Source organism: Hyposmocoma kahamanoa, unplaced genomic scaffold, assembly GCF_003589595.1.
Source record: "Hyposmocoma kahamanoa isolate Upper Pololo Valley unplaced genomic scaffold, ASM358959v1 138, whole genome shotgun sequence".
Classification (NCBI taxonomy): Eukaryota; Metazoa; Arthropoda; class Insecta; order Lepidoptera; family Cosmopterigidae; genus Hyposmocoma; species Hyposmocoma kahamanoa.
The window spans coordinates 838,802-858,782 of NW_020653492.1; the positions used below are offsets into that span (position 1 = coordinate 838,802).

Here is a 19,981-nt window from a genome sequence, read left to right on the forward strand (position 1 = left end):
AATTCGAAACAATTGACGGGCGTCGTTAATTGTTTCACTTCAAAACAACCTGAAATTGAAAAATGTCATATTTAATTACCGATGAAATGTGATTCCGTTTGTTTTGTAATCAGATGTTTTGCTGTTTTTCCCACACCGCCGAATGGAACAGCCCCCCATAGTTAGAGATATTATCATTATTACAATAAATACAGAATATTTTTGGAATATACGGAGACGAACACACGTACGCTGAAATAGTACAGCGCCAACAACTCGCCTATTGTTGGCGCTGTACTTTTTGTACTAGCTTTCTAATTTGCGATTTCGAATGGCCCTTATTTCGTCTCTATTTCTGATTATACACTCGATGGTATTAGTTTACCTTTGCCAGTAGAAGTAATTTCATCTATTGATGAAATACTTCAAAACGCGCGTAACCGCTGCAAACGCACGTCGTCACGCGTTTGGAATTATAAGCATTGGACAGTATACCGGTTCAGATGACCACGCGTTATCGTTCACTGCGAGTACTTGCGCGCACTGTGCGTTATCTCTGATCATCAGAACGTTCCTACGCGGATTCCGACAGGTGTGTGTCCATCTGAACCCAGCCTTCTTGTTCTGGTTTTCTCTAGTTAAGTTCATTTTTCCAGTCAGAAACTGAACGAGAATGGTTCGCACAACGTGTTGAAGGAACACCAGATCCAATCGACATGGATAGACGAAGAGAAATTGCCGCGGAGCTTCTACGGGGTCAAGCTTGGGAGAAGTTTTTAGCTGTCAAGCTCCCAGCTGTTAAAAGATTCAGTGGCGAGGGCGCTGAATCGTTACTTACAATATTTTCTACGCTGTTTAGACTTACTTCTGCTGGTAAGTGTTGCAACACCTTCTTCAGATTGCCAGTCAATTACTAATAATTGGGTAAATTATTGTTAAATCATCAATCATTCTAGTATTTAATTGGGAAGAACGTAATTTTGAATTTAAAAGATGAGCTTATCAACTAATTCGTAACTCATTCTGTTGTGAGTACACAGGCTGTATAAACGGTGAGAAATTACAATATAAATATAGTTTCACTCACAGAACAATAAATGCAATGAAAGTGGTTAGTTAGAGCCCGACGCATGCCAACTATACAGGCTGTATATTTGAAAGTGAGACATACTTGTAGAGTGCGTTATATTCCTGATTCTGAACCCAAGAAAATAATCAACTAATGAACTTAAAATTTACAAAAAAAAAATATTTTTTTCATCGACTACTACTTGTGAACAACATTACTTATCGAAATCTATGCACGCCACTATTTTTGCTCCGACGGACGCAGCGGCGAGAGGCGCGGCGACACGGCGGCGAAAACAAAGCACAGGTCGGCACTGTTTGCAGAGACAGTGTACGCGCGACTTTGGCCTAGCAAAGGCACGTAAATTATTTGTACTTCCGCTCGCCCGAACACTACGCCGGCGGCGAAGGGGCCCTCGCCTGCAAAATGGATATTTATTCTAACGTCGAATTGACTGAGATGGTGCGACTTTACGCAACAAGTGGTGATAGTGTGAGGCGAGCTATTGAAATGTTCCCAAATTGGAGTTTACGCGGAGTAGGTGAATAGTGTCGACGTTGTTGCATGAGAGAATTATCTCAGCATTTTATACTGCGAGACAAAATGTGTTTGTGTTGACCAATTTAAAACATAATTTACTACGACGTGCTAGTCTATGCATTGTGGAAAACGGTGGACATTTTGAACACTTCTCCGTACCACGTAAGTGTAAATAAACTGTAAATAACTAATAAAAAAAAACCTTTTTAAATAATTTGATTTCACATTTTTAACTACGCCAAAAACCTCAATTCTTATTAAATGATAACTTAATTATCTTTTTAGTACTTAAAACATTTCGATGATAGTTCATAAGTAAAAAATTAACATAAGCTAAAACGTAATCATTTCGATAACAGCTTTTTCATCATAACATAAATGAGTAGGGTAGGTGAGAGAGAGATGTGAAATCATTGTTATTGTGGCTGTCTCACTCGGCGCTCGCTTGCTAATATTCCCAATGCACTCGAAATCAAGCGTAAAGGGAATCGGTTTATTCCTATGTACACTCCAAAACAAATTTGTTGATTTATTTTTTGTTCTATCCCATATCCTAATTTTATTTTAGTCTATGTTAAGTTGTAACATGATTTACTATGACATGCATGAATATGTCTCACTTTCAAATATACAGCCTGTATAGATCTCGAAAGACCTATCTGAGCTCAGTCCGCCATTTTTTCGTTGTATGGTATGGCTGTGTTATTCTTTCGTGCAAATTCTATAAAATCCTAGAAAAATACCTTATTGTGCAGTTTTGGAGTGCAAAAATCCACAGCTGGCAGACATCCGCACCCGTGGTGGTATTTCATATCATCGGAAAGTCTTATTTTAATAAATTTTCAATTTTCTGTTTACCGAAATAATTTTTTGTTACAAGAAACGAAAGTAAAACTATGCCCGGTAAGCTATTGGAGAACTAAATAACTCCAATTCGACGTGGTTCAGAAATTAACCACTAGATGGCAGCACATTGATTGAAATTTCTATATAATATAATAAAATAAAAATAAGTAAAACGTAAATAATAAGTAGCTTGTAATAATAGGTATTGATGGTATTGAACTTTCAAGGATATGCCAGAGTAAAGTTTAAATTATATTGACATTCCAGAATTTGTTGTCTTTTTAAATTTGAAACTGCGACCAATCAATGTCAAGATTTTGTAGTGTTTCAAATTAAGAATGTGTAAGTTTTGGCGACATCTGTTCTATTAGTAATCGAGGCCTAAGGCACTTCCATTGCGTTTTTTCTTCCGTGGTTTCACTGTGTCCGATCAAACATAAGTCATACGAACATATTGAAGGCATACTGTACATTTACTCAAGTGCACTTCAGCAAACTAAACTAGGTGTAACAGTTACAAGGACGTGCACACATGGATCTAATAAGTCGATCAAGAATTTAAAACGCGGCGATAGTGATTTTAACTATAATAATATGAAATTGTACCCAGATGTCAAAATGAAAGAAAATAAAAGTAGTACACCATTGACTTACAAATAAATGGACGACGGGTCTAATACAAAAACCACGAAAAAAATGTCCCAAGTCAACCTATTTAAACGTAGTGACATGTAAAGGAATATGAAAAAGCTAAAACGTTGAATTTAAATTGTAATGTCATCGCAGTACTGTCTAATTTTGCTTGCTTCGCTGTCAGTCGAACAAACGAAGACTAAAGCGTGAATGACGCTCTGTATACAATTTTAACGCCCTATAAATTCGGACACTTTTTAGCGCGGACCCGACGTCCATATAATTGTAAGTCAATGCTATGAGTACATATGTTTTGACGTTATTAAAATATTATTATCGTGTACTACATTGACTATATACAGAGCGTCATTCACGCTCTAGTCTTCGTTTGTTCGACTAACAGCGAAGCAAGCAAAATTAAACAGTACTGCGATGACATTACAATTTAAATTCAACGTTTTAGCTTTTTCATATTCATTGACATGTCACTACGTTTAAATAGGTTGACTTGGGACATTTTTTTCGTGGTTTTTGTATTAGACCCGTCGTCCAATTATTTGTAAGTCAATGACTCATAAACATAAATATTTAGTCGTAAAAGTCGTATCATTACAGAACGTTTAATCGAAATCAAGAGACAATTAAACTCATTCTTTATTCAAATTAAACGGTCTGGTATAACGTAGTCAGCGGTTCATATATGTACATATTGTTAGCATAATTCAAACATTTTTAAGAGTCCCTTTAAATATTTCCATGACTGTATACTGTCAAAGGTTATAAGGGCGCCTTCAAATTAGACGTTTATAAAAGCGCTGCAGCTACTCATTTTCATACATTATACTAAACACAAACTAGGATAACCCCAGTGACACTTCATTTGACGTTTGACATAGGGATGAGTTAAGTCGATATATTTTAGTGTATTTGTTTTTTGAAGCAAAGGTATTTATTATGAACAATGTACAGACGTGTGAACAGTCTTGTATTATATTGAAGTCATAAAACACACCACAACTATAATTTAAATTCAATTGATGTTCTACTAAATTCCAAAAAAACTTTTATCATGTCAATAATTTACAGGTTTCGAAAAAGTAATATCACTGACATGTCAATTTATTGCCTATGATTAAAATTCATACTTTAAGAATTCATACTTTAATGAAGAAAAGTTGTTATCGATATACCTCATCTCTAGCAAGTGCAGAGTAATGAAGTAACCTTTGTACGTTGTCGTAAAAATTAATAAATTTTTGAAAAAAAAGTTTCCGCTCATTGCTCAGAAATAAACATTAATTTGGTGTTATTTTTTATTTTAATTTAATTTATTTACCTAAGCAATGGCTATTCAAACGAGGCTTATAAAAATAGTTTATGAAATACGTTGTGTAGATTTCTACTGTCACAGGAACATCCTAGATTATGTTTAGTATAGAAGCGTGGCTGCCGCACCACAGTCGCGCCACTGCACCGCTTCTACAAGCATCTAATATGAAGACGCCCTTATGACAATGAAGTTAGAATTTGTCATTTAAAAATTCGGACACTGTACACTAACTGTACACTACAATTCCCATTGTTATTAGAGTTGAATAAAGACTCAGTCCTTGCGACCGCTTTTGCTTCTAATTACTGGTCTATAGTGATCGGTTTTCCTAATTCATTTTTTTTTTTTTCTAAAAACCATACTTTCACTAGAAAACATCGAATATGTAACCTTGGCCCTGCCACATCGCGGGAAGCTGAGCGCAATGGTGACACTCCTCAAATGTCCCCCGGTGAAACTATTTCATAAATTCAGTGGCCGGATGGAGTTTCCTGAAGAGACGGGCGCCTCGTGTGACATTGCCTTACACTTCAGTAAGTTTACGATCACCCTTAGGCTCAATTTACATTACTGTGGAATGGAATGGAAGCTGAATTTTGTAACAAAATTGTACATATCAAGTCAACTCAATATCAACTTTATGTCAATTATGTGTGTGAGAATTCTCCGGAAGACGTGCGACCAGGGCCCCGGTCTGCTATTTTAAAGCATCTCAATTATGTATCGAGTTTCAATGACAGAATTTCGTGTGTTTGGTATTCTGCTCTTCAATAGCGAGTCGACGGCACGTCGATAATGTAGTTATATTTAATTTATTATATAGTTATACATAATATTATACATATATATAATTTGAAGATTAAATTACTGCTTAAACGTGATAACAATTAGGATAAATGCATAATAATTTCCATGGTAATTTTAGTAAGAGGATTTCGTTGAATGAATGAATACCATCCCTGCCATTCCACTAACACTATATTGAGACTCAACTGCCATTGCAACTAGATTTTGAAAAGAATAACAAAATATTACCACAATTGCCATACCATAATCTCGGTGGATTCTCAATGGAATTACAAAGACCAGTGGTTTCAAGAAAATTCTCGCAAAGTCGGTAACGTTACACAATTGACATAAATTTCATTATGCTATGTACAATTTCGTCACAAAAACTCGTTTCCATTCTATTCCACAGCAGTGTAAATTGTCTTCTTCCTCGAAAATATTGTAATATCTGTGTAATCTTTGTCTTATATTATGATATCTGTTTGTAGGTCTCTCGTCGGATATTAATGTAAACAACAAGACCGTCCGGTTTTCTATGGTCAACAACCCATCTCATTTGGAGGTAAGCAATCATTGGTTTCTTTACATTACAAAACGTTTTGTTATGTATGAACTACTTGCGTACCTATCAGTTATTTATAATAATGAATTTTTGATCAATTTTATTTATTTCAGATAGCAAATCCGGTGTCAATGGGTAAAGCAAGGTCAAAGCAGTTACAACTTTTAGAAGGAGATTACTCTCCTCATGAATCGTCCAGACTTGGAGACAAGGTCTTCAATGTGCAGGTATTTGATTACATAAACTTATGACGTCTGACTCTCCTAATGTCGAGACCTTTCTTTCTTCTTCTCCTAAGGTCCACACGCCCGAAACTCCATACAATGGTAGAAAGTTATTAACTACTACGTCTTTATATTTTTTTATTGTTAGCTTGCACATGTACAGCCTGTACCTAAGAAAGGTAGTCATGACGACCCATCGGATTATCGACCTATCGCAATCACCTCCATCTGTAAGACTATGGAGCGCATATTGAACAGCCATCTCCTTGGATAACTCGAAGATAACGATCTTCTCAGTGATCGACAGTATGGTTTTCGCCGTGGTCGATCTACTGGGGATCTTCTTGCCTATGCCACACATTTATGGGGCGAGGCTGTCGAGAAACGCGGTGAATCGCTTGCGGTGTCTTGGCATAGCCTGTTAAACAAGCTTCCAGCTTACGGAATTCCTGTTGGCTTTTGCACATGGATAGGCGATTTTCTGAAGGATAGGTCAATCCGTGTAGTTGTAGATGGTTATTCGTCTGCTCCTCATGGTATAAATGAAAAACCTCAGAGATCTGTCCTCTCCGCCACTCTATTTTTGCTGCATATCAACGACCTGCTGCTGATGCCTGGTATCTTTGGGTATGCAGACGACAGCACAGTGGTAGAGAGTTATGTGCCAGACGCACGAGACAGCAGCGAAGAGATCCGGTGTAAACGAGATGCGATGGTCATCCGGTTGAACCTGAGCCTGAAAGCGGCTTCCGACTGGGGAGATGCGAACACAGTCAGGTTTAATGCGACTAAAACACAGGGGTGTCTTTTCACATCAAACGGATTCCTCTACACCTTACTCCGACTTTCCGAGATGTATCCATGCCGATAAGGGACCACCTTGAGCTACTTGGTCTGGTCTTATCATCCGAACTCAACTTTGGGCGATACATGGTGTGCTTGGCAAAATCTGTTGCCAGAAAACTGGGCATTCTTTACAAGGTCAGGCGGTACTCACACCTGAACAGCTTTTAAATCTGTATAAACATTGACTTACAAATAAATGGACGACGGGTCTAATACAAAAACCACGAAAAAAATGTCCCAAGTCAACCTATTCGAAATTTAAATTGTAATGTCATCGCAGTATCGCGCTGTCAGTAGAACAAATGAAGACTAAAGCGGAGTTTGGCGCTCTGTATACGATTTTAGCGCCTTACAAGTGCGGACATTTTTTAGCGCGGACCCGTCGTCCATATAATTGTAAGTCAATGTGTATAAAGCACAAATCGTGTATGAAGTATTGCTGCCATCTTTGGGACGGCTCTGCCCATTACCAGTTAGCTGCCTTGGACTCGGTGGAGCGAAAGGTAAAAAGACTTATTAACAATAATTCTCTTGTGGAGCCGAAGCTACAAAATCTCGACTATCGCAGAATAGTAGCCTGCTTGTCGGTTTTCTATCGGATACATTCGGGGAGTGTGTGCAAGAACTTTTCAACTTAGTACCACAATTTAGTCACCGTTCCTCCTTCGGTCGACTAGAAGGTCCGGAGCACTCCATTATTATATTGTTGATATTCCACCTATTCGCACTAAGCAATTTGCTTCCTCCTTCCTGATATGTACGGCAAATGCATGGAATGCTCTGTATTTCCCGAAAAGTACAATTTGGAGCTATTCAAGACTAGAGTGAATAGGCATTTTTTTAGGCAAACACGTCGCTTAACATCAGGCGAGATTATGGCCAAGCGTGTGTCTATTATATATAAAAAAAACGTACAGCAAGACGCTGTTTGTACACGTGCAAATGTCTTTGTGAAGTGCTAGGGTTAACCATCAAAAATGTATTGTATCATGTAAATAATTTTATTATTACTTAGACTAATGATTAATAAATATTAAATACTAAAACTACAGTCAATTTCATTTAAGTTAAATAAAGTCATGTAGCTTAAACTAATTTAAAAGACCTAACATAATTGAATATAAAATATTACTTACACTAAAATACCTCCATTTTCTTTTAAATGTTTTATCTCTAAAATAATCTGTTATGAAATTGCATTATATTGAAAATATTAAATCTAACAAAAATATTTTTTAACGAAGGAGACTCCTCTCTTTATCTCATTTAAATGAAAATAAACCGCCGTACCCACATGATAAAAATTCATCCATCCATCCATCATATATAGTAACGTACGTTCGTAATAAAAAATTGTTTAAACAGTCACGTCCTTATTGGTGTTCCGTCTATGTCGCAACAATATGCGGACGCGGTGTGGTATCTAAAGCTAGCGATGGACGGACAGTGATTTTCTTGTTCCTTTTTTATTGTCTGCTTTGTCTGTACCCAAAAGCATCAATTATAACACACCTTGATTATTTCACTTGCACACATGCACTTTCAAATCAGTCCAAAAACACAACACCCACTCTTAATTTTCTTGACTCGCATTGCTCCTTAATTTGTCAATCTAACGGTTTAAGTCACCCTTACAGTGCACTAACTCTTTTTTATGAATATATCCAGCATCTTTCCTTCATATATTTCTTTTTCCCATGTCCCAAATGAACAGTTGTACTATATCTACCTGGTTTTGGAACCACTGACTTCCTTTTTGTATATAAAATATTAAAAATTCGATTGGTGCTGGTTTCCCATAGCAGCAAAATTACTATCCGCGAATACGGGTAAATCCTTTTGTGTGTTGCGTGACTGGTTAAAAACCAATCAATAACTAATTAAGTACTATAACTATATCTTTCTCTACATATACTTAATCTTACACTTATACGTTTTCTTTTGCAATGTTAATACATTTGAAATTTACAGTTTCATGGCGATGCTGCTTTTGCTGGACAAGGAGTGAATCAAGAAAGTCTAATGATGTCTCAAGCACCACATTTTGATATCGGAGGCTCGTTCCACGTTGTTGTTAATAACCAAGTAAGTTAGAAATTCTTTAAAAAATGTATTAGCATAGCTTCAAAAGTGGGAACGCTGCCAACATCTTGGATACTTTGCCGCGGGGACCCAATTTTATTCGTCTAATTTAATCCTAGTATTAGTTTTTTTTTAATTATGTTTTGTTTCCAGTTATCAATTTAAATATTTTATTTTGAATTTACCAAAGAACAATTAAATTTACCGTACGTACTTTTGTAAATATTTCATTTAAACAATACAATATTTACAAAAATATGCATAAAAATAACAGTAACTACATGCATATATGTGAAATTTTATAACTCTCCTATATAAACATAAAAATATATCGACTAATTTAAATAAAATTATTAAAACTCTTTTGAAAACATGTCAATTTGCAGATGTGCCCTTATTATAACCAACGTTGCGATATTATTACAATTTACTTTTATAAGGTTTTTTTGTTCTTATGAAAGTTACACAATACTCATAATCACACCTGTATTCACAGGTAGGTTTCACACTACCAGCAGATCGTCGAGGGTCGTCACGTTATGTTACTGATGTAGCTAAAATGATCGCTGCTCCTGTGATCCACGTCAATGCTGATTATCCAGAGGTAAACTCATATTCACATTAAAATATTACTTAGTGTTTTAAGTGTTCTGTTAAAATGCGCATGTAATATATTTTATGTCTTTTTCAGTTGGTAGCAAAAGCAACAAATATAGCATTCGAATACCGCCAGAAGTTCCGCAAAGACGTATTTATAGACTATAATTGTTACCGGCGCTGGGGACACAATGAGATGGATGAGCCTACCTTCACTAGCCCACTGCTTTATAGACTTATACAGAGTCGCAAGTAAGTAATCAATCACTGATAAAATAAAAAGTAATTTAGGGTACCACAGGGGACTGAAAATGATCCTTTATTATTAGTAATACATAATTATATATACGAACCTACATTCACCAGCCTGCTGACGCCTTAGAGAGTCGCAATCAAGTAAATAATTCATTGAAAGAGAATAAAACATATTCTGAGGTACAATAGCACATTACACTGGATTTTTTAAATTTGTGTTCGGAAATTATGAGACTATGAACACACCTTTAGGGCATTGCAGTACAGACTCATTCAAAGACACAGATTAGATTTCAATTTAATTATTAATAGAGTATTTAAATTTCCACAGGGCGCTATACTGAGTCCTGTGATTTTTACAATATTAAAATGAGTAAACATCGGGACCTCAGTATGCTATTCTCAAATCTCTATCATTTACTTTTTATCGTATCCATTATTGGCGAATGAAATGTATATAAATATACATATAAAGAAATATGCAGAAACACCCTGGCAAGTTAAAACGCATTTAATTCAAGATAGTGACTGAATACAATACTGAATCTAAACTGAACCAGGCGTAGCAGAGGCAACTACCAAAACTTTGTAAAACAAAGACAGCCGAAAAATATTTTGTAAAAGGAATGTAAAATGTAAAAAAAAACTACAACTACGAACGAGGCTGCACCACAACTGGTCGCCAACATCCATTACTTTTTCTTTTATTTTCCTTTAAATCTAAGTTACTAAAATCCACAAAGAACAGCCCTCGTAGATTCGCGCGTCTCGGGTAGAATTTTATTCTCAGTTATATTGCTCGTTAAATATTTGCAGATCCATAACAGACCTTTACGCAGAAAAATTAATACACGAAGGAATATTAAAAGAAGATGATGTCAAATACGTTATAGCAGAATACACTGCCTTCTTGCAAAAGGAACTTGACGCTTCATCAACGTATAAACCGGAGGTTAGTACCGAGAGACACGCTGATATTGAATAGAAAGAAAATACTCATTATTACTCAATCACACACTGATCTCGAAACTAGTGGCTTTCTTTTACTAATATTGCCGGTGTATCTAAATTGAAACTAGCGTCACTAGCCAAAAAGTATATACCAGAAACAAATTGGAAAACTTCGTTGAAATTGCGCTTGGGATCTTCACTTATTAAGCGCTCAACTAACCGCTAAGACGAGATTATCTAATTGATTGTATTATCTCCGTAGCAAATATCGATTACAGCACAAAAGAATAACAGTGTCAGATTTTGCTTTCATCGTCGTTTTTAACAATTCAAAATTAATGCAAAAGAGATCCGCTGACGAAAGTACAAAATTGGATCACACTGATTTCAATTATGTCAATCATATTTCTATTGACTCTGATTTATGTGAAGGATTTTCGCTGTCGCGGAGGAAGCTGACAGTAACAATATAATTGGATTGGCTGATCCTAATATTACACAGAATTACTCAAGATAACATTAAAATTTCGGGATCAAAATATCTGGTGCTTCTTAGTCAAATGCATACGTTGAATCATAAAATTACACTAGAATTCAAGTTTATCCGCAAAGGTATTTATGTCATTAGTCTAGTTCCTAATTTCAAATAAGTATGTAAGTGACAATATAAACAATATAAAAGACATAATACAAAATATTGAACGTAATATTCAGCTTATTATAATGTTTATTACAATATTAATAAGGCACTTCATTCATGTAAATTTATGGTTATGGTTAAACTAACTTTCGTTGTTAACAAACATTTGTATTTTCAACTCTATAACCCTGGGTGGGTTATAGAGTTCAATATCAACAAAACACAATAGATTACTTAACCACAAAACTCTATTAAACTTAATTGTTTACGTAGGTTAATACCTATTCAAACCATGTCTAATAAGTAGTGCAAATAAAGTTAACAAGAAGATATTTGTGTTCGTCGAAATTTAAAACTTATCTTAACTTATTTAAGGTCTTATCTTATAAATTTTTTTTGTTATTTTTTTAAATATTTTTTTGATATTTTATAGGTATCATATTTTCAAGACCAGTGGTCGAAAATAGGACCGGCACCAAAAGCGGTGGAAACCTGGGACACAGGTTTCGATACTGAAGAACTGAAGATGGTTGGAAGAGTTTCTGTTACATATCCTTCTGATTTCGTAAGTAACACCGTGTTATTAATTAAACACTCAAAACGCAGCCTGTGCTACAACTTTGTGCTTTTTTTATTTTCTACATGTAGCCATATTAATTATGTAAATTCCTTTATTTAAAGCCATAATAATGTGTTAACAATTAACTTGAAAAAAAACATGCTAAATATTCTGCCATGGAGCCGATGTACGACTTCATACCGGTCGAAGTCGAGACATGTTTAAAGAGTTGGGTCACCGACTCAGAGACAGAGGCTGCGATCATTGCTATGGGTCGTACCAACTGGTTGCTGAACCAACTGGTTCAGCAAGGGTCCATTGCCATTCAGCGAGGCGACGCTGCCAGTATAATGGAAACGATTCGGGACACGATCTTTTTTCGATTAGATTAGTTTTTTAGGTTAAAAATCTCTTGCAAATCCCAGTTTTTTTAAAATATTTTAGTACCTATTGACTTGAAAAATTAACCAAAACAATTATAATATGAAGTTTATTGACTACCACGATGTTTTACTACCATGACATTCAATTTTTATTTTGTGAAATTACTCCACTAGTTTGTTATAATTATTAATACAAACATCGAACACAGAGAAAAATTCATTCGCCTGCAGCATCATCTGCAGCCGATATCAGGCCGACGTTCTCCCAATTAAGCTACAGTACAAACCAGCAGACCAAACGATTTTTTCTGTGTGCTGGTTCAAAATCTTTGTATTTGTTTGTTTAACGACTTTTTGCCATAGCGCTACCGAGTATATAACCAAAAATAGAGACGAACTAAGTGCCCTTATTTCGTCTCTATTCATCCAACCCTGGCAACTCGTCAAGTAAATGGGCGTTATATCATTTTTAAATATCAACTCTCGTTTGCGCTGAAATCACAAATTAAAAATATGAAATAGTACAGCTCCAACAACTGACCTGTGTGTACATCTCCGTATATTCCAAAATATTCTGTATTTATTGCAATAAAGATAATATCTCTAACTATGAGGGGCTGTTCCATTCGGTGGTGTGGGAAAAAATCTAATTACGAAACAAACGGAATCACATTTCATCGGTAATTAAATATTAAATATGTAATTTTTCCATTTTCATTCATTATTGCAAAGCTCAAGTTAAACTGGTGGATTTGAAGTGAAACAGTTGACGATACCCGTCAATTGTTTTGAATTCGGGCTGGCCAATCGGAGCGCAGTTTATATCTATCAGTTAAAAAAAAATTCTTAACATAAATAACGTTTTCATACGTGTACTGTGACGCTAATGTTATACCTAATGTTAATCTTTTTCAACCTACCGCTCAAATATCCCTGTAAGCATACGAAATTTATCAAGGCGCATACATAACCACAGCAATTAACCTAACAGAATAGACCCCAATTAGACTTCATGTAGAGCATTAACCTAAAACTATATTGTATTCAAAGCTGTTTTAACATTTAAGCAAATAACAACTTTACTGCGCAAATGGCTATTACAACGATTTTACTTTTATATTGGCTGAATAAAAGAACTCTAATTTGATAATTACCGTCTTATAAAACCTATTTAATGCATATAAACTTCATTTTAAATAGTTTAGAAACTGATCTTAGACTACCTAAACAAGTAACTATAACTTTGATAATATATTTGCAATTATAACGTGTTGGTATTATTCCGCATTCCGTGAAAAGAAATGTTGTAAAGGTTTTGCTTGCTAGAGAAAGCTCACTCAGATGAGTATAATTCGATCAAGTAATATAATTTGGTATTGGTATTAGGGTTTCTGTCTATGCAAAGCCCACCTGGGTATGTATGTATTGTCCACCCTAAAACAACGCAGCTGTGTTCCAGAATACAGACCAAAGCAGTGCAGTTCTATACAGCTGCTGTGGGATACAGGAGACTTAATATGTTATCACATTCCCATAATCATCATCAACCCATTTACACGTCTCACTGGTCTCCTTCTCCTGGTCTCTTCACTGAAAGGCTCATAAATTTCAAATTAAATTTCACATATAAATTCTACGAAATTCAAAGGTGGGAGGCTCTGTTCGAACCCACGACCTCTGCTTGATATTTATTTAATTATTATTTTGAAATGGCAAGGCATTTACGTTATTCAGGACTGCTTTAGGGATGGGATGCTTAGATGATTTGGACACGTAGGAAAGATGAATGTACCAAGCACATCGAGTATATAACCAGACATAGAGACGAAATGTCATTTAACTGTGAAAACTGCGCTCCGGTTGGCCAGCCCGAATACGAAACAATTGACGGGTGTTGTCGATGGGTCTCATCCATCGTTTCACTTCAAATCGACCAGTTAACGTGAGCTTTGCTATAACGGACGAAAATTGCAAAATTACATATTTAATATTTAATTACCGATGAAATTTGATTCCGTTTGTTTTATAATTAGATGTTTTGCTGTTTTTCCCCACATCACCGAATGGACCAGCACGCCATTGTTAGAAGTGTCTTTATTACAATAAATACTGAATATTTTTGGAATATACGGAGACGTACACACAGGTCAGTTGTTAGCGCTGTACTATTTCAGCTTTCTAATTTGTAATTTCAGTGCAAACGATAGTTGATATTTATAAGCGACGTATCACTGATAAGTTACCAGGAATGTATGGCCCTTATTACGTCTCTACTACATACGAACTGGCCACCTTGGATTCAGTCGACACGCGTGCCAAGAGGCTTATATAGGTGACTCGGAATTGGTAAAGGCGAAACTGCAGAGCCTTGAACACGTAAAGTTGTCCGTAAAGTTGCCTGTTTATCGGTATTCTACAGTATTCACAGAGAGTGTGCGATGGAATTACATGATTTAATTCCACCTTTCCAGTTACGCAATTTTACGACGGTTTTCAAGGCACTGCAGCTTCGTCTCTACTAAGCCCAAGTCATAAACCTCTTGAATTTTTAGACTATGACTTTGACAAAGCAAAGATATTTACAAAACGAACTTTTTCTAAGTTTAAGCAGGAAATTGAATTTTAAACTTTGAGTTTACTTCGTGATTCCTTGCTTCAACTTAGACAAAAATCGTTTCGAAAATGCGAAAAATTTACTAAGTCGAAGTCAAATTGCTTTTATAAATCTGAGCCTTCTTCGACGAACGTTAAAATATGTTATGTAATGTGTGTTAATAACGCGAAATGGCAGGATCGTAGCGATTGGAAGACTGTCTCTACGTACCCCTAGGGGACAAAGACATGAAGTGGTTCTTTTATAATACCAAGTAACTGGACGAACAATTCGTGGGCCTAGTGGTAAGAGACTGAGACATAAGTTGACAACTCCCATGTGCCAGTAATTTCCCCAGCACCACCCTACCCTTCAAAACGCAGTAACGCTCACATTACTGCTCGACGGCAGTACCTCCCTGGACGAATTAGCAAGGAGCTCTACTGCAACTAAAACGACGTTTCGCGTTTCGGTTCCGCTCGTACCGCCGATAAGGCATATATAGATAAAGGCATAGCGCTTTGTCGCTCTTATTACATGGACTTAAAGTTTTTTCTGTTCATTTTAATTGCGGTTCGATAAATGTGGTGATAATTCCATACAAACGTAGGAGCGCGGTTTGTATGTGTGCGCGCCCGCTGCGTTGGCGTGTACGGACGCACACATTCGCATAATTTTGCGATGCACTCGCGTTGCAAAGCGCTGGACGTCGTGCGCCTTTCATTATTATGCGCACTATGAGAATATGAGCGTCTGTACACGGCGCGCGGCGAGCCTGCAGAAATACAAGGCGCACTACTACGTATGAATGAAATTACCATACTTGTCTACTTGTCTTATGTACTATAGCTGTCTCTCTTTCTTTCTTTCTCTCTCTCTCTCTCTCTCTCTCTCTCTCTCTCTCTCTCTCTCTGTTATGTAATACCATAAAACAATACCTCAAATAAGGACTTCCACATGATGTCACTTATGTACATCTTTACCTTTCAGAACATCCACACACATTTAGCAAGGACTCACGTAAAAAATCGACTCAAGAAATTATCTGACGAAAAGAATCTTGATTGGGCTACAGCAGAGGCCTTGGCTTTTGGTAAGATCTATAAACGTATCAAGACGTATAATCATACGAGCTATTTTTATATACACCTTTTTGAAAACACTATATTACCATGCGTAAGATTTTCGCGTCAAGAAACAAATATAACATGTCAATTACGACACCGCACGCGTTTGTAACCACAAACAAGACATTAACGGCGAACGAAATGTTTTGTTTTCTTATTCAATTTGTTGCTTTTTTTTTCGTCCAGTAAAAAAATAGGTTACTTAAGTAAGAAAAAACGACTTTGATACAATAGATAGTACATTGTGTATTAAGGTGCATACAATGTTTTTCATCACATTTGCGAGTAAATAGTATGATTGCATTAAGGCTAACTTGACTATAATGCCCGAAATAAAACCCTCGCGCCTTTTTTCTTCTCATTACAGCCATATGGAGAGGAATAATTTCAGTACAGAGTACTAAAAAAACCGACCTCAAAATTACGTGGAATTACGTCTATTTGCTAAGTTTCATTGAAATATCCCCTAATTCGCCACTATACAGGACTTGATACTGGAGATAATAAAAATAGGTTCTCACTACGACACTACTCAAAGTATATCGAGAGAAAAACGCCTTGAATTAGAGAAATAGCAAAATTAACTAAATAATTGCTAAAAGTAATTGCTCCTAAATTAAAGTTAGGCGCTATTTATAAAAATGAATCTTCATGCGTGAACAGCCACCCTTTGAGGTGGATGATTTTCTTCAAAATGAAATGGGACCACTATGGAAATACCCCCTTTCCAACAAAAACAGAATCATGAAAATCGGTTCACAAATACCGGAGTTATCGCGTAACATACTTACAAAAAAAAAGAACATACAGTCGAATTGAGACCCTCCTCATTTTGTGAAGTCGGTTAAAAATGGCCCGTGGGCTTCATTTGGGGCATTATAGTCAAGTTAGCCTGCATTACAATCATACTATTTACGTACAAGTGTGATGACAATTGTATTTGCTTATTTTCTGTTTTCCTATAATTACAGATTGTAATTAAGTGGGCACTTATTTATTTTACTTTTAATTTTACGATTTTTAAAGTTGATGTTATCCAAAATTTTTAAAGTCCATTTTAATGTAATCTTAAAATTTTGATTGTGATTTGTTATAGTGAATGTTAAAAACTAATTTTATTATATACGATTGATTTTAGTTATTTATCATTATTTATATAGTTAACATTTATTTTACATTTTTTATGATTTTTTAACTTTTAATTGAATTTAAGGCTACTAGCTGCTGTTATTCGAAATAAATTAATTTTATTTTTTAATAACGTGGGCATTAAAAAATAAAATTATTTTTAATAACGTGGGCATGTAAACGTAAAGCATGGTTTTCTGTGTTGTAATTGGTTATATTGTTGTGGTAGTGATATTAACAATACATATTAACATTCCTTACCATCTGTGGTTATTTCTCAAAAATATCTTTACGACGTAATGATCATTGCGTCGTTCCCTTTCTATCATTGGGGGACCAGGCGTAGGCTGCGGTTCCATTGCTACGTTGTGGATGTTCCAAGAATTCGCATGCAGCGTTTCGCTTCCACGTTTACATAGCGAACAGCCATGGAATGGAATTCCCTGCCTGCAGAGTTGTGTCCTGAACGTTACAACTTGGACCTTTTCAAGGCGAGAGTAAATAGGCATTATTTAAGTGTGCATGCTCCATTGTTGACTTCATCGTCACTTTCCATCAGGTGAGATGGAAGTCAAATGGGCATTTAGAATTTAATTTAAAAAAAAGGTTATGAAGTCCATTATCCATTCACCTTTATTTATTTACTTTTAAACCCTGTGTCGCAGGTGCCTTAGACACAGACATAGACAACCACAAATTACACCTAAATTCACGAGATAAATAAATATAGACTATATAATTATATCTCCCGGCCCGGGAATCGGACTCGGGAACTCTGCGTGGCAATCCAGAATGGTAACCATTCGATCATGCAAGCAGCCAAATTTATGTCCATACTATATATATAGGGCAGATAAATTTATGTCCATTACCAATAAAGTGTCTTGAACTATTTGGACAAAGCGACATGAATTCGTTTAAATAATATCAGTACAGTGTACTAGAAAACCGACTTTAAAAGTCATTCATCCCCTAGTTTGCCACCCTTAGAGGTGGAATATTTTCTTCAAATTTAAATGGGACTACTTCTCGCGTACCCTCTTTCCATCAAAAAAGAATCATCAAAATCCGTGCACAAATACCGGAGTTATCGCGTAACATACACACAAAAAAACATACAATCGAATTGAGAACCTACTCCTTTTTGAAGTTGGTTATAACTATATAGAAACACAGCTCTTCTCCACTTAGTAGAATACTTTAGCTTTTCATACATAGATTTCGCATACACACAATGACTGTTGTTTAACGACTTCAAAAAGTTGATTTGTTATACAAGTAAAATAAAAATCACTTTATAAAATTAATTTGTCTACAATGTTTGCAGTAACGACTTTGTTTGGGAAGTCGAACTCATTCATGCGAAGTTTTACCCTTACTGATTTTCAACGAAAATTTGTCCTTATTTATAAGGCTACCAAGGTCTAAAGTACAGTCAAAGTTTATTTAATCTTTGGATTTAGTATTTACTACGATAAGGGCTAGATTAAATCGATAAATCCCAATTGGCGAGTGCCCAAGTTTTATTTTTACTACCGACATGTTTAGCAGCACTGGGGCTCCTTGTGAAAGAATTCGTCCAAGGAAGTACTGCCGCCTTACCTATTTCTGCCGCCAAGCAGTAATGTGAGCATTACTGAGTTCCGATTTTGAGAAGAGGGTGCTGTCGAAATTACCCAGCCAATTACTAAGCCCATGGGACTTTTCAACATGTGTCTCAGGGTGACGGGTGCAGTAGCAGTGTCTATCAGATCTTCGCGATTTAAAGCTCTGCAACTGTTACGGAACGACGTGTAGCCAACCATCAAGCGCACGACTTGTTCGTCCCGTCACTCAATGTTATAAAAAATAAAAAAATCGTCCAGAGAAGTGTTGCCCCTTACTTATTTCTGCCATTAAGCAATAATGTGAACAGTACTGCGTTTCGATTTTGAAGGGTTAGGATACTAATGAAACTACAGACGCATGGGACATTTCAGCTAACGTATAATAATGTATCGAAATTTAGTAGCAGTAGAGCTCCTTGTGAAAGAGTTCGTCCAGACAAGTACTGCCACCTTACCTATTTCTGCCGCCAAGCCGTAATGTCAGCATTACAGTGTTCCGGTTTTGAAGGGAGGGTGCTGGTGAAATTACAGGCACATGGGACTTGTCATCTTGTCTCAGGATGACGGGTGCAGTAACAGTGCTCCTCAGATGTTCGCGATTTAAAGCTCTGAGCAGCACTGGGACTGTTGAGGACAGGCGTCTCGCTTACCACCAGGCGCAAGGCTTGTTCATCCCGTCACTTGATTTCTTAAAAAAATGTGTTGGTTATAAAGTATTAACCAGTTACTGTTATTCCAGGGTCACTTCTTCTGGAAGGTCGACACGTCAGAATTAGTGGCGAGGATGTCGGCAGAGGAACCTTCTCTCACCGACACGTGATGCTGGTGGACCAACAAAACAATAAACTACACATTCCTCTCAATCATATAAAAGAAGATCAAAAAGCGTTCTTAGAGGTATAGTCTCATATTTTATAACTTTTTCTTTTTTTTATAAAAAAAAAATGCGTGACCTCCATCTCACCAGCCGTAAAGTGTTGATGAAGCTGACGATGTAGCATGCACATCTAAATAATGCCTTGAATAGGCTCTCGCATTGAAAAGGTTCAAGTTATAGAGTTTAGGGAATAAGTCCGCAGACAAGGAATTCCACTCTCTAGCCGCTTGCCATATAAATGTGGGAGCATCCACAACAAAGGAGTGGAATCCCAGACCCCGTCTAGTACCCCGATGATAGAAAGGGGGAAGGCGGAATCAATTTATGCCATTCCATCGCACACTCTCCGTGATATACCCTGTAC

At 36.3% G+C, this 19,981-nt stretch overlaps 1 protein-coding gene across 1 annotated transcript in view; it reads left to right on the top strand.

The window, feature by feature from the left end:
- Positions 1-19,643, top strand: part of LOC113240418 (probable 2-oxoglutarate dehydrogenase E1 component DHKTD1 homolog, mitochondrial) — a 31,922-nt gene extending 12,279 nt beyond the window's left edge. The window contains exons 4-14 of the mRNA XM_026477707.1: positions 636-852; positions 4,769-4,930; positions 5,675-5,748; positions 5,862-5,975; positions 8,790-8,903; positions 9,397-9,504; positions 9,592-9,749; positions 10,569-10,704; positions 11,777-11,908; positions 15,869-15,971; positions 19,480-19,643. Coding sequence (XP_026333492.1) covers positions 636-852; positions 4,769-4,930; positions 5,675-5,748; positions 5,862-5,975; positions 8,790-8,903; positions 9,397-9,504; positions 9,592-9,749; positions 10,569-10,704; positions 11,777-11,908; positions 15,869-15,971; positions 19,480-19,643 — 1,482 coding nt within the window. The remainder of the gene's footprint in view (positions 1-635; positions 853-4,768; positions 4,931-5,674; positions 5,749-5,861; positions 5,976-8,789; positions 8,904-9,396; positions 9,505-9,591; positions 9,750-10,568; positions 10,705-11,776; positions 11,909-15,868; positions 15,972-19,479) is intronic.
- The last annotated feature ends 338 nt before the right edge of the window (positions 19,644-19,981 follow it).